Genomic DNA, 23,124 nt, shown 5'->3' on the forward strand with positions numbered 1-23,124 from the left:
CGATGGGAAGGCTCCAGAGTCCTTCCCATTATCTCCCACATCCTGCAGCAGACCAGCCTGGACCTAATCTACCCGTGATGGCAGTGATCTAGAAGAGGAGTACTTTTTAAAGCCTCTTTTTGTGTCAAGTTTCTTTTTGTGCCATTGGCCAAAGCAAGCCATACGTCTAAGTCCAGACTCTGTGTGTCAAGGGACTAAGGAATGATGGGGCAAAAGACCATTAAGGGATACAGGGATGCCATTAATTAGCTACTAATACAATTAATCTATCATGTACCTTAATGTTTTAATTTGTATTTCTTTAATTCCTTCAGAAAGGTACTTTTTTTCAGTAACTTTTATGTGATGTTAATTTCTTATATATAATTTGCAATCCTTTTTAATCTTATTGAATGTAATTTAGCTATTGATTTTAAAGGTTTGCATTCATTCTTTATACGTAGAAATAGTAAGGTTTTGTCCTGACATCTGTCACATTTTCAAGTTCTGTTAACATTTCTTTTGCTATTTGTTTTGTTATACTTTGTTATAAAAATGTTTTAAAATAGCTTAACTTCCAGCAAAAACATGTTTAGATATTTTCCTTTGATTTCAATGGTTATATAAATTGAACTTCCTTCTCTAGCTGGGACAAATCTATTTTAGTGTTTCCTTCTACTTAAAACTGTTTTACAGCTGAGGTAACAGAGGCTCAGAGAAAATTTTGTCCAAGATCAAACAGAGAGCAAGTAGTGGAGGCAAGCTTGAATCTCACTTCCTCTGACTTAAAATTTCACTCATGAAACTGTGTCAAGGTAAGAACATTTGGCTAAGTGATAAAAATCTACATTTTTGTGCAGAATGTACTTTCCACTTTTCTTTTCCCCCCCTCCCCTCTCCACCTCTTCCTTCTAATCCCCCTGCTTCCCCTCCTGCCCCCTTTTTTTCATCCCCCCCTTTTTCTTCAGCATAGGGTTAGGTCTATCTATCTTTAAGTAACTACTTTTATTCATTTAATAATCTACCAGGCACTGAACTGGATGCTGGGAACTTAAAGATGACTATGCAGCAGATCCTACCCTTAGATCACAGAGGCTATAAACAGGTAAATGCAATATGGAAAATCTTTCTATTTTAAATGTTTACTAATCTGACAGGTTATATACTGTAAGTTATTTTGGTGGGTTTGCTGCTGAGTGGAAGTCTTTATGAGTGAATGGCTTTAAAATTCATTTAATGAATCCTAGTACATATATATTTTAAAATACATATATATAATATAAAAATACATTTTTTAATTGATTACTGCTTTCTATATGTTTGTTTCTGTTTAATTGCAGGATGTTTCTGGGTCCTGTGATAGCCTCCATTGTTCTGTTATCTGTTTTCTAGATAGTTCATTCTTCTTTGTTTTATTATTGTGATTGTGTAACTCACCTGGGATTTGAATTTACTGAGAGATTATCTTCATTATCTCTGATTCTTTGTTTTGATTATCAGAGTTAGCTCTTAAAGCTTCCTTAGTGTTCTTGTTCCTTATTCATGTTTAGAAGTTTTAACAGTCAGTGTGTTTGGCTTTCTACAATCAATATTTCCTTCTAAGTCACCTTGAAAGTAAGTAATACTGATACTTTGTATTTGTTTGGAATTCTTAACTTTGTGGCTATCTTTTCCGAATTGCCGCCAACTTCCTCTTCTCTCCAGCGTTTCCATACTTGTTCATTGAATCCATGTTTTCTTTCTGCTTTTTGAAGTTTGCTTTTTTTTTTCTCTCTTTAGTTTAAATCTCGAGTATGGGATATTTATGAATTTTAGATGGCTGATGTTAGGAGGAGTCACCTTAAACTGAACTCTAGCACCTGACTGGAAGTTCTAGGGAGACTCCAAACTCAGGGTTTCCTAACTTACATTTTTTCTAATGGACGAGTAATACATATTCATTACAGAAAAATCAGAAAAATCAGAAAAAGTTTAAAGAACAAAATGGGTATCACGCATAATCTTAGAACCCAGAGATAAACACTGTAAACACTTTTTCTAATAGGACTTTACAAATCTACATGAAAAAAATTTTTTTTACATAATTAGGACAACTACTTTATAGCCTGCATTTTCCCCACTCAATGCAATAATGTGGGATTTCTTCCATGTCATTAAAAATCCTCGAAAATATGCTCAATGACTAATATTCTATAACATGGATGTACAATAATTTACTTAGCTAGTCTTGAACATTTTGGTTGTTCCCAATATTTGTTGTAATAAATAACACTAATTAATAAGCCTATTATTCATAAACTTTTGTCCCTGTCCTGAATTATTTCCTTAAGATAGAGTTTTGGAAGTGGAATTGCTGAGTTAAAGGATATGAACATTTTCTCCCCTCTTTTTATTATGAAAGTCATATATGCTAAGGACAGATAACTCAGGGTAAAGTATAAGTCCAAGTATAGGTACAAGAAAAGCATTAAGTCCAAGGATTCTCATCCTCATTCTCTTATTCTCAGCCTCCAGGCAACCACTAGCTGAAATTCAACATGCATGCACAAATGTGCGTGCTATTTTTTCCCACATGATTCTGATCATATTATACTTCCTCTCCTTATCCAATTGTCCAACATCACTTACTAAAAAATCTCTCTTTTCCTCACTTTTCATATTCTAAATTCCCTTCTGTATAGGGAGTAGGGGTCCATTTTTGATGACTCCAATCTGTTCAATTGATCTTTTGACTTATCCTTCTTCAGTAACAACTCTTCATTTTTCTGGAGTTTTTATTTTAAAATCCAGTACAGCTAGCCCCATTTATTTATTTTTAGCCTCTGAAAATGTTAAAACTCATGATACACATTGCCAGATTACTTTCCAGAATTATTATGTCAATTTACACTGGACCCTTGTCAGTACTATAATCTTTTAGAAATTCTTTGCCAGTGTGATTGAAAATGCTTATTTATTTCTCTAATGTTAGTGAGTTGATTTGTGTTAAATACGTTTACATTCTTTTTTTCAAGTTTCCTACTGACATTTTAAAATTGGTATTATGAAATTTCATATATGTAAAAATATGTTGAACAATATATACATATCTTTAATGTTAAAAACATAAGTTCTTTGGCGTATTTATTACCAATGCATTTCCCAATTTGTCATAAGCTCTTCAATTAGTATGCTTTGTGATATAAAAAATTCAAAAATTTTATTCAGTCAATTCAATCTTCTTTTGTAATTGCTTTTATTGTTTAAATGATCCTCCCACCAGAGACCAGATGATTATTCCAGATTGTTTTTTAAAAGATTCTAGTTTGCATATTCTGGAAGTTCGAAGTATTATTGTTGTTATTGTATTTTATTTATAAATTTATTTATTTATTTTTGGTTATGTTGGGTCTTCATTGCTGTGCGTGGGCTTTCTCTGGTTGCGGTGAGCCGGGGGTGCTCTTCGTTGCGGTGCATGGGCTCCTCGTTGCGGTGTCTTCTCTTGTTGCAGAGCATGGGCTCTAGGGGGGTGGGCTTCAGTAGTTGTGGCACATGGGCTTAGTAGCTGTGGCTCGCGGGCTCTAGAGCGCAGGCTCAGTAGTTGTGGCTCACGGGCTTAGTTGCTCCACGGCATGAGGGATCTTCCTGGACCAGGGCTCGAACACATGTCCCCTGCATTGGCGGGTGGATTCTTAACCACTGCACCATCAGGGAAGCCCCTGTTATTGTTATTTTAAATAAAATGTGGAGAGGTCAAAATGGGACATTTCTGTCATGAAATTGTATTGTTATGATGTAGAGTTTTCTTTGCATTTGTATGATTGAATACTTAGAACTTAAGTATTTATAATTAAAAGTTATTTTTATAATTTAAAATTTTTGTAAAACTAGGGGTATTTTTGCATTTTGTTTTTTATCCCCAAATAGTAACTGCATTTCAGTTAGCGTCTGTTGTGAAAATTACCATTATGTGTTTGAGTGATGAAGCAATTTGAAGACATAAAAGTTAAATTCCTTTAATTAAAAAAAATATACAACATGCCTAATTAATAATGATGAGAGATGCCACTTATTGGATGCATTCAACGAGCTAGATAGTGGGATTTACTCATTTTAAAAAATAACTTAGTGAAAATCAAATCGCTCATTCCTCTGTACCAATTACTGCTTCTAAGTAACGCTACAAAATAACAATAATATTAAGAATTTATATAACTTTCCTCATTTAAAAGAAAAAAATTCTTATTTGATCAAATGAGTCATAGAGCTGTTTATTATATGTGCCACTGATTAAATGGAAGCCATGAATCATTTGCATTCTTTTAAGGTTTGATAATCTTCTAGGAAAGCACAACTAACTTTAATGCAGTTTCCTCAGGGTTGCAAATTTGTATTTTATACTTGTCAATGATTCAACAACTCTTAATGCTCGCATTAAGAACTGTTTACCTATAATAAAGCACTTGAACTTGCTAGACATGGAATTCCTCATTCTGCCTCTCCCACTTTGAAAGTGCTTCCAAGAATGGACAGCCATTTCCTCTTCTGAAAATAGGAAAAACTGAAAAAACTGAAGGCACCTGGGGTCAAACTGAGCATACAAATAGGTATTTATCAGGTTGGCTTGAATTGAGATAAAATAAAATAGCTTCAGTAACAAAGGTTTTGTTGTTCCCTGCCTCCAAATCCTCTTCCTCTTGCATTTATAGGAGAAGAGACCTTCAAAACAAAAAATAAAAAGCCTGTTTCCCCTTGCAAAATTTGGTGTTTGTTTCTTTTTCTCAGAGCTAGCTAAAAAGAAAAAAGAAATGTAAGCTATTTTTTTTATTGCGGTAAAATATACATAATATAAAATTTACCACTTTAAGAATCTGTAAGTGTACAATTCAGTGGCATTAAGTACATTTACATTGGTGTGCAGCCACCTCCAGAACTTTTCATCAACCGAAATGGAAACTTTATATCCATTAAACAAAAACTCCCCATTACCCCCCTCCTTCCAACTCCTGGTAACTACAGTTCTGCTCTCGGTCTCTATGAATTTGTCTAAGTACTTCATATAAGGGGACTCAGACCATATCTATCCTTTTGTGTCTGGCTTCCTTCACTTAGCATAATGTCTTCAAGGTTCATCCATGTTGTAGCACATGGTCAGAATTTCATTCCTTTTTAAGGCATATGTCACATTTTGTTTGTCCATTCATCCATTGATAGACACTTGGCTTGTTTCCACCTTTTGACTGTTGTGAATAATGCTGCTTTGAACATCTGTGTACTCAATCAAGTAACACCTTAAATTGCAATGGAACCCTGTGTCCTCTTCCCATTTGCCCTCCTCTATGCCCATGTCCCAGTCCAGAAATGAATCCCTCAGTGTAGTGACTATAGTTTCATCAGCCTCACAGGTGTAAAGAGAATTTTTTAAAACTCCCTTTACCTTTACCCTTTCTTCCTTGGCTGGGCAAAGTCCAGCCAAGTTTATTCATAAACCACGCAAAGCTCGTTAACACGACCAAGCAATTCAGCGAGTTCCCTTCCCACTTTTGTTACTGCAGGAAGGCACTCCGCAGGGATAAGATTGTGAAACATGGCTGAGGATAAAGGCAAGAGAGATTCCATTGGAATGAGTATGAAGGGAGGCCGGACAAACAATGGGTTTGTACAAAATGAAGACATCTTGGAGACGGACCCGGACCCAGGCAGCCCAGAGGACAGCCCAGAGTACAGCCCACAGCACAATGCCGTGGACATCTTTGGCCCTGCGGAGCCCGACTTGAAGGATGTCCGGCCCTACGCGGGGATGCCCAAGGAGGTGCTGTTCCGGTTCTCGGGCCAGGCCCGCTACCGGGTGCCCCGGGAGATCCTCTTCTGGCTCACCGTGGCTTCTGTGCTCGTGCTCATTGGGGCCACCATAGGCATCATTGCCATCTCTCCGAAGTGCCTGGACTGGTGGCAGGCGGGGCCCATGTACCGGATCTACCCGAGGTCTTTCAAGGACAGCGACAAGGATGGGAACGGAGATCTAAAAGGTGCGTGCCTTGAGAGCTTGGGGCGTGTCCGAGATGAGGTTGTAGAGGATTCTTTCAGTTCTTGAAGGGCATTATGCCTGGGTTGTGCGGTAAGCACATTCCATCCAGTATGACTGGTCACGCCACGTTTCTCCTTGTTGATGATGTTTAAAAGCCCCTCCGCAGAGCCCAACAGTTCTTCCCATATGATGAAAGGTTACTTGCTGGAGCCCTTTGAGCCCCCAAAGAGCTGTTTAGTTTATTGCCTGCTGGGAACCTTTGCGTAGTTGGTCATCCATTCTAACTTCCTACGTGGGCAAGTTTCCTCTTGAAATGTGTCCTGCTTCTGTGCACTTTAGGGTTGGTTATCTCAGAGTGACTGTTTAGCATTCCTTTTCCAGTGTGCACAGTGGCTGGTTTGGCAGTCTGGTGGAGAGTTTCTGATTACTGAACAAAGCATAAATAATATTTTAGAAAAAGATTAAGTGATGTCTTTAAAATGTGTAGGCTGAGTCTCTAAAGCTTAAATTCTGAGAAATGAAGGAAAGAAGAAAAGGCATAGAGTGGGTTGGTCATTACTTGAATTAAGGATTATTTAAAAACAATATCCATATTAATAAAAAAAGTTAAAAGAATTTAAAGTTATGCTAATAATTTCCTAGTGTGTTATGTGTGGAATGTCCTAATTATTTATTGTGTAAACAAGGACACAAACCATACACAGGAACTGTCCCAGGCAGATTGGTTGATATGGTCACCCTAGTTAAGGGCAACAATAAGGAACAAATAAACTAATAAGGTAATTTTTGATAATGATATTTGGCTTGAAGAAGACAAAACAGAATGATTTAATAGAGTATGGGAAGTGGAAATGAGCTTAATCAAACTTTAAAATGTTATAAATACACTCTTGAAATCTCCAACTTTCCTGGTAACTAATAAAAGGCTTTTCTTTTTCACACTCATATAATTTTTCTCTTTTTAAAGTCATCCTGCATCTTAGCTAATTGAACTATTTTCTGTCCTTCAAGATGCAGTTCAAACCCGCTTCCTTCATTAATCTGTATTTAACCTCCCGATCAGTGGGTGCGCTCCCTTCCCCAGAGCTCTTGTGGTGCTTTGCAGGAGCAGCACCTCTGATACTGCCTTGTAAGTGTCTGGGTGAGTTTCCTTCCAACCCCCAGCCCCCAGCATGGTCCTAGCACCTGCTTCTTACAAAGGAAATGCTTTGCAAAGTGATGTTTTGATGGAATAGAGCCCAAAACCCTAAACCCAAAAATACACTCCCCACTTCCTGGCCCTCCCTCTGTAATCTCTATCTAAATTCTCCTGCAAAGGGCAACTTCTAATCACCTCTCACATTTGCCATTTCCAGTAACTTTTCCTTGAAGGACTGGCTGCTTCCTATAATTAATAGGTATTTTTCCTTGAGGTTGAGGGGTTTTTTTGAGGGGGTTTTGTTGTTATTACTTGAAGAAAATGTTCCAGGTTTCAGTTCAGTTTACTGCCTTCTGTCCCCTGGAATGTGGGTCTGGGAGATCCCTTGTTTACTTTGTGTCTGTTCAGCCTCTGTTTTTATCATCCTGTTCCTTTGTGCTGGTTTTTGATATAAATCAAAATTCTGACTTAAATCTGCCTTAAAATTCTTTTGTTGCCTTTTGACACTCTGTGTGGTCTGACAGCCACCAACATAGGGGAATTGAGGTACAATGAGGACAAAGATAAGCAGCCTGTTACAGGGGAAGAGCCCCAAGGCCAGGAGTCAGGGGACTTTGTGCTTTGGTCTCTGTGACCTCGGACAGGCTGATTGTAGGAAGCCACATAGAGTCCCACAGAAAGTTACTGGAGGCTGAATACTAAACTCAACTCTGGCTCTGCATTTAGGACTCTGAACTAGAAGCACCGCCCCCCCCCCCCACCCCATGCCACTATCTGCTAATTATCCTACGAGGTCCCAAGTACAGTTTCATTCCCATATCTCTTCTCAGCCAACTCTAAAATTCTCTTCTGTATAAATTCTTGGCTTCAGCAATATCCAAAGGAAATAGAATGTGGATCACATAGGTAATTGTCAGTTTTCTAGAAGCCACATTAAAAAAGTAAAAGAGAAACGAGTGAAATTAATTTTAATAATATACTTTGTATACTCCAACACATCCACTGTATCACTTCAACATATAATCAATATAAAAATATAAATGAGCTATTTTACATTCTTTCTCTTCATACTGGGTCTTCAAAGTCCAGCGTGTGTTTTACATTTACAGCATATCTCAATTCAGACTAGTCACACTGCCGGTGCTTGATAGCCACATGGCAAGTGGCTACACACTGTACAGTGCAGCACAGACCACTTGACCATCAGGGGCCATGTATTATTCTTCTTCATACCTTGGCACTTAGCCCAGCATCTGGCTTGGATTAGGTGCTCAAAAACCACGTGTAGAATAAATTAACAATAGTGTAGTCTTGGTTATAAGTATAAAATATGAACAAGCCACAGATTTTTTTAAATGTTATGCATTGATGTTAAAGGTCAAAGGTTATTGCTAGAAGATTAATTTGCTGTTGTTTGTAGAACTAGACCTTGCTATTTGGATTTCACCCATATTCAACAAATTCTAAATATTTCTGTCTCAATATAAATATTTCCATCTTAGACCTATTCCTTTTATTTTTAATCCTTCAACTAAAAAAACCCAAACTTTATTTATTTTTCATGGCTTTGACTTTTTCATTCAGGTATTCAAGATAAGCTAGATTACATCACAACTTTAAATATAAAAACTGTTTGGATTACTTCATTTTATAAATCATCCCTTAAAGATTTCCGACATGGTGTTGAAGATTTCCGAGAAATCGATCCCATTTTCGGAACAATGAAAAATTTTGAGAATCTGGTTGCAGCCATACATGATAAAGGTAAATTGAGTGGAAGGTGGGTGGGATGGGTTAAGAAAAGCATTTCTCCAAATGCTTAACTTAAAGCATTTTTTCCTTCACTGTTACATTATTCTAATATAATCTTGTCCTAACATTTGAAATGTTTTCATTCATTAGGTTTAAAATTAATCATCGATTTCATACCAAACCACACCAGTGATAAACATGCTTGGTTTCAATGGAGTCGGAACCGGACAGGGAAATATACTGATTATTATATCTGGCATGACTGTACCCGTGCAAATGGCAAAACCATACCGCCCAACAACTGGGTAAGTACCGAAGTGCTTGATTTGCAGAGGGAAAATGGGCAGCTCTTTAGTGATTAAACTGGTTATTTAAAAAGCCCTCTTAAAAGAAAAAAAAATGATGGGTATAGTTTATGGGAAGGGGAACAAGTTTCCCAAAGAAATAGAAATAAAGTCCCAAGCCTCCTAATCATTTGATTTTGGATCTGGAGTTTTCATTTTATTGTAGAGCTGATGTATTTCAGCAAATTAAAACCTATGCTCTCTATTAATGTCCTCTTCCTTTACTTCCCACTCTGTCTAGCTTAAACTCCATGTCCTATTTGTTCAGTAACTGTCTTGCTACTCTTCAGACCCCTTTGCCTTTCTGGCTTTTTGACTCCACTGTCGAACAAAACACTAGCCAACCATCCATTTTCTCTTTACCTGAACCTCGGTATCTAAGCCTCTGGACACACTCATTGTCCCCACCTGAACTGATCCAGCCATTCGTTTGGGGGAAGTTTACTAAATCCAGCTGATCAACATACCCTCCCGCCTCTTGCCTTCTCCCCATCTTATCACTCTCGGCAGCAAACTCTACTTTAAAGAAAGAACAGAAGCCATCACACCTGCCCCCATTCCCACCCTCTTCCTAGTCACTTCTTTTGCAGCTGAGACCATGTCTCTCCTGTCTGGGGTTACCAGACTTACAAATGAAAATTCAGGAAGCCCAGTGAAATCTGAGCTTTAGATAAACAGTGCATAATTTTTTAGTGTAAAATATTGCATGGGACATACTTACACTAAAACAGTATTTGTTGTTTATCTGAAATTCAGATTTAATTGGATGTCTTATATTTTATCTGGCAACTCTACTCTTGTCCCAGGACAGTCCCTCTGCCCACTCTAGTTCACCTTCTCTCCTGCTTTCTGCGGAGCCTTTTCCTCTGGATCGTCTGTCCCCCCTCCAGGGCCTCCTTCTTGACCTCCATAAACATTTAAAGAGGCTGACTCCTGGGCATCAACTTTTAGATGACCCAAGGGCACTCAAAGGACACGTGTCAAAGCCGACTGTGTGATCTTCTCCTCCAACCTCCCGTATCCCAGGTTCCATGAATGGCGCTAATGTGCAGCCTGGTGAACAGGCCTTTAGCAAGTCCTGGCACTTTCATCTCCCTAATTTTTCTTTTCCCTGATCCACCACCTTTGAAAGTGATGATGACATTAGCAAACATTTGCTAGATGCTTACTGTGTGCCAGGCTCTGTGCTAAGTGTTTTATATTCATTAATTTATTTAATTCACCCTACAATCTTATGAGTTAGGCTTTAATTCCTATTTTGCAGATGAATAGACCAAGGCAGAGAAATGTTAAGCACATTGCCCTGGTTCACAGCTAATACATGAAAGGGCTGTGGACTGGATCTAGTCTAATTTTTACCGAATGAACATAAATTGGTCTTAATTTTACATTTCTCTAATTGCTAATGATTATTATCTAATTACACTGAGGTCTTAATTTTACATTTCTCTAATTGCTAATGATTATTTATCTAATTACTAGTTATTAATGTAGTAGTTGCCTAATTACTAATGATGTTGAACACCTTTTCATCCATTTATTCACTTGAGCTTCCACTTCTGTGGAACGCCTGTTTAATGGTTTCTTTCCCCAGTTTTTTGTTGGATTGTTTGTCCCTTTGAAATAGATTTGTGGAGTTTGTTTTTTTTTTTTTTGTATTTTGTATACTGATCTTTCTGTATACTGATATATACCGTAAAAATCTTATCCTGGTTTGTATCCAGGTGGGCCATGAGGTGATCTGGCGAGAGTATGTTTCCTCAAAAGGCATCAGCTACTACTTAGCTTGGGCCAGTTGTTGCCATGGAAATGTGGACCCAGTGTGACTAGGTCTTCCAACTAAAAAGAAAATATTATGCAAAATCCCTCAGTTTGTAAATGCTGTCCAGATGTTCTTTAGTGTGAAATGAACAAATGGCTCAAGACAGAGCCCTGAGGAACCCTCACACAAGTTCCTCCTTCTGGAAATGCCACGGACATGAGCATTTCTAGAAGGAGGAAAGCCGCACCCATGTCAAACGCAGCTGGGAACCAACACTTGAAGTTGCTAGATTTCTTTTATTCCCGAGGACTAGTAGAGTTTTTTTGTTTGTTTGTTTGTTTTTAGTAGAGTTTTAATTTGAATGCTTCTAATACTTTTCTAAGGATACAGTTTAAACACTTGCTCTCTCTGGATTCAAGCTCCAAGACCAATACAATATGTCTTTCTCCCAAATTGGCCACCATTTGCTTTTCTTCACAAACAGGATTCCAGAGCCTGGATAGAAGATTCAAGAAAATATATTAGAAATGTCTGCTCCTTAAGCTGGCCTTTGTCCTGCCTTTGAGAGCATTGGTTTCATGTTGTGGTTGTTGGGAACAGCTTCTACTGTACAAACACATCACAACCACACTTGTGGGGCATTAGGCCAGTGGATGGCATTTTTGGGAATTAATTTACCTAGTGCTCCCGCTAGAAAAAAAATTCTGGGGATTTGTGCACTCAGTCCTCAAGGGGCCGGGATGGCAATGATCATTCCTTTGTGGGCGATACCATCATAGGAACCGTGCTAAGCAACTGATTTGCTATTTTCTGTTTGCTAGTTAAGTGTATATGGAAACTCCAGTTGGCACTTTGATGAAGTACGAAACCAATGCTATTTTCATCAGTTTACGAAAGAGCAACCTGATTTAAATTTCCGTAATCCTGATGTTCAAGAAGAAATAAAAGTGAGTATAGACACCCACACAAACTTCTCTGTTACATGGGTGCTTAAATGGTTATTCGATATACTTCATGTTAAAAAACAGTAACTATGTGGGCAAAATCAAGCAGTGCAATTCAGTTCTGGGATTAAGGTGTCTGAAGCAAATAGACTCTTAGATATGTCAGTGGCTCCTTCCTTCCTCTAACCCAAATAACCGAAGTGGGAGGGAGGCAGAAACGCCTGTTGCCTTAGCTTTGAGGTGCTCATCTGCCTGTGACAATGAGCTGGTGCGGTGAGGCGGGGCCAGAACGGGGGCTCGGGGGTCCAGCTCCTGTGTCCGGACCCAGCCCACCACTGGCTGCAGGGGGCTTCTGGGCGAGTTATTTGGCTTTTGTGTGTCTTGGATCCCTCATCCATGAAACAGGATTGATTGCAGTCTTTGTCTCAGAGAACTTTTAGGAACATTAGATGAGATAACCCATGCAAAACACTTCTGTATTCACTCAGTAAATATCAACTTATTGTCTGCTCCATGCCAGGTCCTGTTCTAAGCAATGGGAATGCAGCAGGGCATCAAAGCCCTGCCCTCAAGGAATTCCCAGTATCCTGAGGGGAAGGCAGACAATTAACAACTAAATATATAACATGTCAGGTGGTGATGAAAGCTTAGGGTAAAGAGCCTCGGAGTGCCAGGGAGAAGTTGGCTCAGAGACACCACTATATTGAGGTCCCATTTGCACAAAAACCTGACATTTGAAAGGGAGTCATGTGAACATCTGGGGGAAGAGAATTTCAGGCAGAGAGAAGAGCAAATGCAAAATTCTTTGGGGGAGACTGAGCTCCACATGTTTTAGAAACGGGCCTGGGGGCCGGTGTGCAGGGCTGCCAGATACAGCAAGTAAAATTACAGGACACTCAGTTAAATTTTAATTTCAGTTAAACAGAGACGTACAATATTTGAGACATTCTTCTACTAAAAAATTATTCACTGTTTATCTGAAACGAAGGCTTAACTGGTTGTTCTGTATTTTATCTGGCAACCCCACCAATGCACTGCAGTGAAATGAGGGAGAGAGTAAGGGAGCTGGGGTGCAAAAATGAGGGTGGGAGCTGATGCCGCGGGGCAGTGGATGCTGCTGTAAGGGACGCGTGCTGAGTTAGAGACAGGACGGGAGAGCTCCCTCAGCGCCCCAGGTGAGAGCTGATGGGGCTCACACCTGTGTGGTGGCCGTTCCAGCAGCACGTGGCACATAATTCACAATAAACATTAGCCATATTGTTGTTTCCATTATTGCTGCTGCTTCAGCTCTGATGGGCAAGAATTTAGGTTAGTGGGGTAGTGCTCTGAGGTAGGTCAGGAGGAGACCCAAACAGAACGGGACAGGTAGCCGTGGGTCCCTTTCTACAGTTCACCACATCAGCCAAATAGAGAGGATGCAGGCTGTCAAGTTGGAGTCACTGACCACACCTGCACCCCTTAGTCTGTTCTTGTTTTGTTTTTAAATAACAGATTTATTGAGGTAGAATTCACATACCATAAAATTCACACCTTTCAAGTATATAAGTCAGGGGTTTTAGTACATTCACAGAGTAATGCAAGTATCACTACTGATTGCAGAACATTTTCCTCACCTCCAAAAGAAACCCCATACCCACTTGAAGTCACTCCCATGGTCCCCTCATTTTCTCCCCCTGGGCCCTGGCAACCACTAAGCTACTTTCTGCCTCAGTGGGTATGCCTGTTTTGGACATTTCATATAAATGGAATCATACAGTACCTATCTAAATGTCTATGATTTGTATCTATATTTATAATTTGTATTTAACTATTTGAGAAACTGTTTTCCAAAGCAGCTGGACCATTTTACATTTTTACTAGCAGTATATGAAGTTTCCAATTTCTCTGCATTCTCACCAACACTTGTTATTGTCTGTATCTTTGATTACAGTCATCCTGGTAGGTGCGAAGTGGTATTTCACTGTGGTTTGGATTTGCGTTTCCCTGATGGCTAATGACGTTGAACATCTTTTCATGTGATTATAGTTTGTTTGTATATTTTCTTTGGAGAAATGTCTATTCACATCCTTTGTCCATTTAAAATTGTGTTATTTGTCTTTTTTGTCAAGTTGTAAGAGTTCTTTATGTATTCTGGATATGTGATTTGCAGTTAATTTTCTTCCTTTCTGTAGGTTGTCTTTTTACTTTCTCGATGGTGCCCTTTGAAGCACAAGGGTTTTTAACTGTTAGGATGTCCAACTTATGTTTTTTTCTTTTCTTGCTTATGCTTTTAGTGTCACATTTAAGAACCATTGCCTAACCCAAGGTCATGAAGATTTAACTCATGTTTTCCTTACAAGAGTTTTGTAGTTTTAGCTTTTACACTTAGGTCTCTGGTCCAGTTTTTGTTCATTTTTGTATATGGTGATAGGGAGTCTAACTTCATTCTTTTCCATGTAGCTATCCAGTTATCCCGGCAGCATGTGTTTACAAAAGATTATTCTCTCATCATCGAACTATCTTAGAACCCTTTTGAAAATCAATTGATCATAAATGTCGGGGTTTATTTCTACACTGTCAGTTCTGTTCCATCAATCTATGAGTCTGTCCTTATGCCAGTACTGTCTGGATTACTATAGTTGTATAGTAAGTTTTGAAATTGGGAAGTGTGAACTCTACAACTTTGTTCTTCGTTTTAAGACTGTTTGGCTATTCTGGGTTCTTTGCATTTCCCTATGAATTTTATTATTTGTTTGTCAATTTCTGCAAATAAGCCTGCTGGGATTGTATTGAATCTATGGATCAGTTTGGGGGAGTATTGCCGTCTTAACAATATTAAGTCTTCTGATCCACGGACGCAGGATGTCTTTCCACTTACTTAAGGTCTCCTTAATTTCTTTCAACAATGTTTTCAGTGTACGAGTCCTGCACTTCCTTTGTTAAATATATTCCTATAGACTCCTTAGTTCTAAGACTATTTTTACTATATATGTTTTCCAGAATTGAGATGAATTGCTTTGCGACCTCAAGGAGTAGGCACCTTGTCAAGGCAGCCTTGTCTCAGTTGGGAGAGGGGAGGTAGACATGGTCAGCCAGCTAACTAGGGGTTAGTTTTTTTTTGTTTTCTTTGTTTTTTTTTTGCGGTACGTGGGCCTCTCTCACTGTTGTGGCCCCTCCCGCCGCGGAGCGCAGGATCCGGACGCGCAGGCTCAGCGGCCATGGCTCACGGGCCCAGGCGCTCTGCGGCATGTGGGATCCTCCCGGACCGGGGCACGAACCCGTGTCCCCTGCATCGGCAGGCGGACTCTCAACCACTGCGCCACCAGGGAAGCCCCAGGGGGTTAGTTTTAAACTTCTCTGTTGGAGTGTGGACTCTCCTCTTCTCCATCACTGAAGATCATCTGCATACTCACACCCCCTCTTTGGGCCCCTACCACTCTTATTAGCCACTTACTTTGTGCTTTACCTGGATCATCTCATTTAATGCTCAGAAGAAGCCTAACTTAAGAGATTTTATGACCATTTTAACGAGAAGGAAACTGAGGCTTAGAGAGGTGACATCACCCACCTTGGGAGTGAGGGGACAGGATTCAAACCCAAGCACTGAGATTCTGGAGTCCACATTCTTAGCCACAACTCCACACCTGATTTGAGGCAAACTACTTCTCTCTGTGTGTTTCACTTTTCCTGCATAGTTTTTAAAAAATTAATTAATTAATTAAATTTTGGCTGTGTTGGGTCTTCACTCCTGCACGCAGGCTTTCTCTAGTTGCGGCGAGCGGGGGCTACTCTTTGTTGCGGTGTGCGGGCTTCTCATTGTGGTGGCTTCTCTTGTTGCGGAGCACAGCTCTAGGTGCAGGGGCTTCAGTAGTTGTGGCTCGCTCGCTGGCTCTAGAGCACAGGCTCAGTAGTTGTGGCTCACGGGCTTAGTTGCTCCGCGGCATGTGGGATCTTCCCCGACCAGGGCTCGAACCCGTGTCCCCTGCATTGGCAGGCGGATTCTTAACCAGTGCGCCGCCAGGGAACTCCTCTGCGTAGTTTTTGCGAGGAGGTTTTCAATTGGAAATTCATAAATGGGAATATAAACCAGTTCTATCTGGTAGCGGATTTCTCCAGGCTCGTTGTAACGACGTTGATGGAGTGTCTGGAGATGTGTAGACAAGTGTGATAAATTTTGCCAAAATATGCCAGCAATACATAAATCCTTTCTTGGCTAACCCAGCTGTTCTCTTGCAGGCATCCAGGTAGTGGAGCACGTGAATAGGAGTCTTATTTACTGGACCTGCAGGATGAAATCCCTCTTGAGATGAATCATTATTGCCTCTGGTTGAGAGGTTAGACATTTTTGTAAGGCTGGTTTGGAAGACTTCTTATTAGAAGTAAATGAGAAAGGCTGAAAGCTGTAAGGGAAAGTTCTTTGCTCATGGAAAGGGACCTTTCACATGAAGGGGCTTCCGACACCCTCCTTCCCCCCAGCAGCACTTATCTCTGCAGCAGAGTTAAGCAGGTTAATAATTTGCAACGCTGAGAGTCTGTGGTGGGGAGGCATTTGGAATGAGCCCTGCTTGCGGACCAGCTTGTACTCAGAGTCTGAGCCTTCTTCTGCTGGGCTCCCATCCGATTTCAGCTTATCTGCACAGTGGGAGGCTGGCAGGGCAGCACGGAGCACCCTTCTCTCCTCTTAGTCCTCCCCCCTCCCCCTGCCTTGCACTGGCCGTTTGGGACTTGGCTCTGCTCTGAACCTCTCAGGGCTAGAGCATTTTCAGCTGGAGAAGTCAGGAGGTTTCCTCAGAGGAGGTGGGAGCTTATATTTGTCTAGCTTTTTTTTTTTTTCTTTTTTTTTTTTGTGGTACGAGGGCCTCTCACTGTTGTGGCCTCTCCCGTTGCGGGACTCCGGACGCACAGGCTCAGCGGCCATGGCTTACGGGCCCAGCTGCTCCGTGGCATGTGGGATCTTCCCGGACCGGGACATGAACCCGTGTCCCCTGCATCGGCAGGTGGACTCTCAACCACTGTGCCACCAGGGAAGACCCTGTCTAGCATTTTATACTTTTCCGATCACTTTGGTTTTTACTTGCCCTCCAAATCCCTTACTTGACAAATGAGGAAACTGAGGCCCAGAGAGGTGAAGTGACCAGTGGATGAGCTGTAGAGCAGGGAAGAGACTCCGATGGCCTGGCCCCATGTCTGGGGCTCAGTGTGACCCTGAAACCACCACATGGGAAGGCTGAGCCCTGGTGTAGGGGAGTAGTATGTTCATGGCAGCTGGGCACTGGGAACCAAGATGCCCTCCTGGCTTAAGATGGAATCAGAGCATAAATGTTGGCTCTGCTCTGCCCCTATTAAGCATGGTATTGCTGGAGAGAAGCAGCTCAATTCAAAACAAAATTTACTCATTACCTTCTTTATAAACCAGCTCTGTGCTTGATGCTAATCACTGCATGTTCTGTGTGCCATGCACTTCATTCTAAATCATTCCCTCATTTAACAGTATGTGTTGTGTATTGGCCATTTGCCAGGGTGTGATGGTTGATAATATGGGCCCATGTTGTGGCCATCACAGGCTATAATATTATATTATATTCTGGAGGGGGAGGTAGACAAACAGGAAATTACAATAAAGTGTGCTGAGTGGTCATGACAGTGGGAAGTAGGAGAATGCAGGGCAGGCACCTAACCTGGACACAGAGTGGGAGAGACTAGGGTACGCTTTACAGAGGAAGCAGTGTTACCTAGAGGATGAGTAAGAATGAGCCAAGAGAAGAGACACAGGTGGGAGTGTTCCCCGCAGAGAGGAAGCAGGGTCACGGCACCGTGAAGGTGCTGGGAGTTGTCCAATATGGAGACATGTTGTCCGGAGGTGGGGGTGGGGTGACAGGACGAGATGAGAGAGGAGGGTAGGAACCAGGTCATAAGCGGCATTGGAGGCCATGGTAGCATTTGGGTTTAAAAGGTCTTGGGCAGGGAAATAATTTTTGATTTGCATTTGGAAAAATCAATCTGGTTGTGGAGAAGGGGCTTGAGTAAGGCAGGTTCGAAGGTGGAGGGACCAGGGAGGTGGATGGTACAGTGACCAGGAAAGAATGGTGGGGGCTCTGGGCCAGTGAGGGTGGTGGGGTTGCAAAGGCATCATCAGGCCTTAGAGAGGAGTCCGGTGTGACTCCCAGGTTTCAGATTTGAATGCTGGCTGGGTGGTGGGACTGCTTCCTGGGATGGGAGACATGGGAAGAGCAGGGGTGGCGGGGGGTGGTCTCAGTCATGCAGAGTTTGAGCTCTCTGAGAGACATCTAAGTGCTCAGTGGATAGCTGGATATAATGACATGGAACTCAGGGGAAGGTCTGGTCTGGAGATAAGACTTTGGGATTTGTTGACACATGGACAATGCCCACAGAGGTCAGGTAGGTAATATCAGTGAGAGAACTGGGCCAGCTGAGGTGAACAAGGGGGCCAGTTGTCACTTAGCTCATAGGGGTTGTTGTCATGTGGAAATGAGGGCCAGGTGTAGCAGGTCCTGCAACTAAAAAAAATAAAAGTAAAGGAAGGCCACATAACAAATGGATAAGGTGCCACACAGGGTTCCAATTCTGATGCACCACTTATTGCCGTGTGACCTTGATCAAGGTACATCATCTCCTTGTGCCTCAATTCCCCCGATGGTAAAATAGGAATAATAATGGTACATACTTTGTGGGGCTGTTTGGGGATTAAATGGTTTAACCTTTGTAAAGCACTTAGGACAGTGTGTTGCTTTTGTATAAGCATTAACACTTGTTAAATAATCAATAAATGATAGATAAATGAGTCAATACTGTTGTGAAGCGAAATGAACAGAGGGTATAAGATGGAGCCCCAAGGAGTATTAATATTTAAAGGAGTGTTGAGCAGACAGAGGAGTAGCAAACCAGAAGCGGGGTATCCTAGAGCCAAGGCGTATGAGTGTTTCTAGACAACAAGGTTAGTCTGTGTTGTCAGACATGGCAGAGAGATCAGGTAATATAAAGACCAAAGCGTCAGTTGACTCTGGCAGCAGTACCGCAATCCTCACAGAATTCCTGCAAGGCAGGTATTATTTTATTGATGAGGAAACCAAGGTTTTTGGAGGTTATGCAGATAAGCTAACTCATGCAGCTGGACAGTGGGGGAGATGGGATGGTACCCAGATGGGTCAGATTCTGGAGCCCATGATCTAGGTCCTGCTTCCGAAAGAGTTAACAAAGAATTTTACCCAGGTTTCTGGAGAGCAGTAGGGCTGGTTTACTTTCCTTGCTTATAAGCAGAGGATATGGTTTTCTCTCTGTCCTTCTGAAATAGCCTGTGCTTTCTTATTCCTTCTTGAGATGGATGACCTGGGATTTATGTCATTATCAAGAGGATGTCTTATATATCATCACATGTAAGAGCAGAGCTTTTCTCTGTTCCAAACCTGGCTTTTTGGGTAAATGGGCCCAGTAACTTCAGTCATCTCAAAAGGAAAGATTTGCCTCGAGGTTTCGAGAATTTGGATATCAATACAGTAAGTCCCCTACATACGAACGAGTTCCGTTCCGAGAGCGCGTTCATAAGTCCAATTTGTTTGTTAAGTCCAACAAAATTAGCTTAGGTACCCAACTAATACAATCAGCTATATAATACTGTACTGGAATAGATTTATAATACTTTTTACACAAATAATACATAAAAAACAAACACAAAAAATAAAGAAAACATTTTAAATCTTACAATGCAGTACCTTGAAAAGTACAGCAGTACAGTACAACAGCTGGCATACAGAGGCTGGCGTGGAGTGAACAGGCAAGAAGAGTTACTGACTGGAAGAGGGAGAGGGGGTGGCAGATGGTAGAGCTGAAGCTGCAATTTCACTCACGCCTGATGTTGATGGCATTGGTTCTGGTTCCTTGCTGGATTCAGTTCTATCTACCCTCTTGAAAAAACGATCCAGTGATGTCTGGGTAGCAGCTCTCATCCTCTTCCCGTATCTCCAGTAAGGATACTGTACTACTGTACTCTATACAGTACCGTACAGTAAAGTACACAAAAGCACAACCACGTGTAGAGGAGGCATGCACGTGACAATGTATGCCAGACGCATGAACTAACTTATGTGATTGTACATGCGAACGCACGTTCGCATCTTTGAAAGTTCGCAACTTGAAGGTTCATATGTAGGGGACTTGGTGTAATGCTGAACTGATTCCTTTTTCACTCAGAGCAGCAAGTTGTTTAAGGAGAAAAGAATGAAAATGTGCCTGGTGGAACAGGACTGTGTGATGTCATGGGAGTTAGTCAGAAATCGGGAACACAGTGTACTGTCCCCAGAGTCCTGTTGTCCCTACATGGGTCACCCAGACCTGGCGGAACCAGGCTCCTTGCCCATTTCCGCATCTGGCCCCTGGGGGAGCTTAATTGGCATAAAGAGAGGGTTAACCATTAAAATCTGGAGCTGTCTTTTTTCACCTGGTTGAGAAATAAATAGCACGAAGCAAATCTTTTTCAAGAGCAAATTTTGGATTATCTGGGTGAAAACCTCAGCGTTTAAAATGACTCCCAAAAACAAGCATCCAACTTTTGCTGTTTTGTTTCACCAAACAATGATAACATCTCTTCTTGGACTACAGTGAACATCCCTGCCGGGGCCGTGTGCCTACGCTGGCGTACACGTTCCTCATTCTTTAATGTTGGGTTAATAGTTAGCAATGCTGAGATCCCCAAAGTGAATGAGGACCCCATGAAGAAAATGAGTAGCTTTATTTTAGGAAATCAGTGATCAAAAGCTTAATGTTTACAGCAGCATGGTGTTTAATGTTTTCCCACTTTTTTTTCAGAGGTTGCTTGGATGAATTACAGTTATTTGTGCCCCACCCCCACCTAGAGCCCCTTCCAGTGTTCCCGCTTGTAGAGAACAGCGCCACCTGGGGGTGGATCCTGTTTGCGTGGGATCTGAAGCTTGTAAGAATTGGGGGACTTTTTGAAATGAAAAAGAAAAAAAGAGTATAAAATTAGGTACAGAAGAATGAGTGCTCATTTAGAATGAAAAGCGAATGTGGGTAGGAGCCCATGCAGTGAAGGGTCCTGAAGCTTCAGCTTCGTTAGCTTCACGCTAATTGGGCCCTTAGAGCCCACTACAAATGAGGCAATTCTGCAGATCCTGTTCTACAAATGAGGCGCCTTCATATCTGGTGACTTCTCCAGCTGAATCTCTAACCAACTGCCTTCCCTTCCCGCCATCCTGCTGCGCTGACCTCCCTGGCAAATCCTGCTCTTTCACCCCCTTGTGTAAGCTTTGTGTAACCAAAGCTCCTTTCCTTCAAAGTTTCATCGTGTCTGTGATTTAAATATTTTTGCATTAATATTTGTCCAGCTAAGGATTCTAAAAAAATCCGTGAGACCTAGGACTGTGTTTATGTTGTGTTGTATTTTGCTCATGGTTCTAGTACCAAGGCTTATTAGCTAAGTGCCTGGTCCCTAGTTGGAACCCAAATACTTATTGAATGAATGAATGAATTTGTGAAGAAGGATGCTAGATAAGAATAAATTTGTGGGTTTTGTGCCCCAAAGAAAAATTCCACTGGGTAAGGCCAGCTTAAGGGTATTTGGGTCAACTGTGGTCAAGATGAGGATTGTCAGCAGCAGAGCCTGCTCTTACATTTGAAAAATTTGTTCAAGCTTTGCCATTCAAAATCTCACCTTGAAGAGGCTTGACATCAGCCTTGCGTTCAGCCTGTAGAAACCTTTGGGAGCCTTGGGACTTCCCTGGGGGTGCACTGGATAAGACTCTGCGCTCCCAATGCAGGGGGCTGGGTTCGATCCCTGGTCAGGGAACTAGATCCTACATGCATGCCGCAACTAAGAGTTCACATGCCACAACTAAGGAGCCTGTGAGCCACAACTAAGGAGCCCACCTGTGGCAACTAAGACCCAGTGCAACCAAATAAATAAATAAATATTTTTTAAAAAAGAGAAACTTTTGGGAGCCTTGAACAGCAGCACTCCAGGCTCCATATACACATGTAGATGCAAGAAACATTGAATCAAGCAAGTGATTCTGGGAAGTCCTTATTTGGGATCTATAGCTCTGTTCCCCTCACTAGGTGAGAATTGGCTTCTTCACTCCACTACTTTAAATTACAGGTGGTTCTGCTCTAATGTGATATACACATTCCTATAAAACCTTCCTTTCAGCAAGGATTGAGCTGAAAGGAGAGCAGGGAGAGCCACTGTCCCTTTGCAGGAGGGTGGCTTTTGGTGGGTGCAGGAGTAGGCCCAGCTGGGAGGGGTTGGCATGCGAGGGGAGCTGAGACTAGGCCCTCTGCTTTTCAAGGTCACCTGGTCCTCCTAACCTCCCCAATACAGGCCAAGTCATCCTCTGCCTCCATGCTTGACTCATGCTGTACCCCAAACAGTCCAGAATGTTCTTCTAGAGTCACTTCCTGATCACATCCCACCAGCCAAGTTCAAGCTCTAGCTTTTCCTTGCTTGGCTGTGCCCACCCATATTAAATTTGATCTTCTCGGAGGTCCAATAGTCATGCAGAGTAATCTCCTCCCATGATTTTGAACCGTGTCCTGCCTTGTGTTAGGTAACCCTCTCATGTCTCATGTGTCCCCAACTACTCTGTAGATGCCTCGAAGCCAGGGAACATGCTGTACTTCTTTGGTGTCCCAACAATATCACACCATGTTTGACTCATTCAGGCTTGATACCTCATTCTTTCATTCCACGACTGGTTCACTAAATAACAGTTGCTGGGTCAGTGGCAAGGGAAGCAGAAATAAAAGCTGCAGTTCTTTCCCTCCAGAATCTCCCAGTCTGGTGGAAGAGCCCTTCATGATTGGGTGCTTAATTGGTGATTTTCTCTGTTCGGAGTGACCTTGAAGGAACTGGGCATGGGGCAGATGAACTACATTCCCAGTTTCTCCTGAGTCCCATCTTTCATTTTGAGTGGATTCTTTAAACTTTGGGAACATGCTCATAGCATCAATTACAAATGTAACATTCTGAATTCAAATATGAGAGAAGAACGGGAGCCCATAAATGCAGTTATTCAAAGTTCATTATGCTCAGACACTGTGGTGCTAAATAGGTAAGAATACGAGTGCTGTGCTTGTTTTATATGTGGAGGTGACTGTTTTATGATGGAAGTCATTAACAGACAAGGCCTTTATTAAACCTTATGACAACAATGTGTGGTTAACGTAACCAAGTGTTTCGCTGCTTCATG

General features: G+C 41.6%; 1 protein-coding gene across 2 annotated transcripts in view; it reads left to right on the top strand.

Moving 5' to 3' along the window:
• Positions 1-1,023: 1,023 nt before the first annotated feature.
• The window catches only part of SLC3A1 (solute carrier family 3 member 1), a 36,713-nt gene continuing 14,612 nt past the window's right edge, over positions 1,024-23,124 (top strand). Inside the window, exons 1-5 of one of the 2 annotated variants that reach the window (XM_082851888.1) lie at positions 1,024-1,084; positions 5,514-5,987; positions 8,709-8,888; positions 9,027-9,181; positions 11,804-11,929. In XM_082851888.1, the coding sequence (XP_082708014.1) occupies positions 5,546-5,987; positions 8,709-8,888; positions 9,027-9,181; positions 11,804-11,929 (903 nt within the window). In that variant the 5' untranslated portion in view covers positions 1,024-1,084; positions 5,514-5,545. Of the gene's footprint in view, positions 1,085-5,456; positions 5,988-8,708; positions 8,889-9,026; positions 9,182-11,803; positions 11,930-23,124 lie in introns of those variants that run through there. The other variant, XM_082851889.1, reaches the window with a different exon arrangement.

This window comes from Leucopleurus acutus (genome assembly GCF_964270905.1).
Source record: "Leucopleurus acutus genome assembly, chromosome: 12".
NCBI classification, from domain to species: Eukaryota; Metazoa; Chordata; class Mammalia; order Artiodactyla; family Delphinidae; genus Leucopleurus; species Leucopleurus acutus.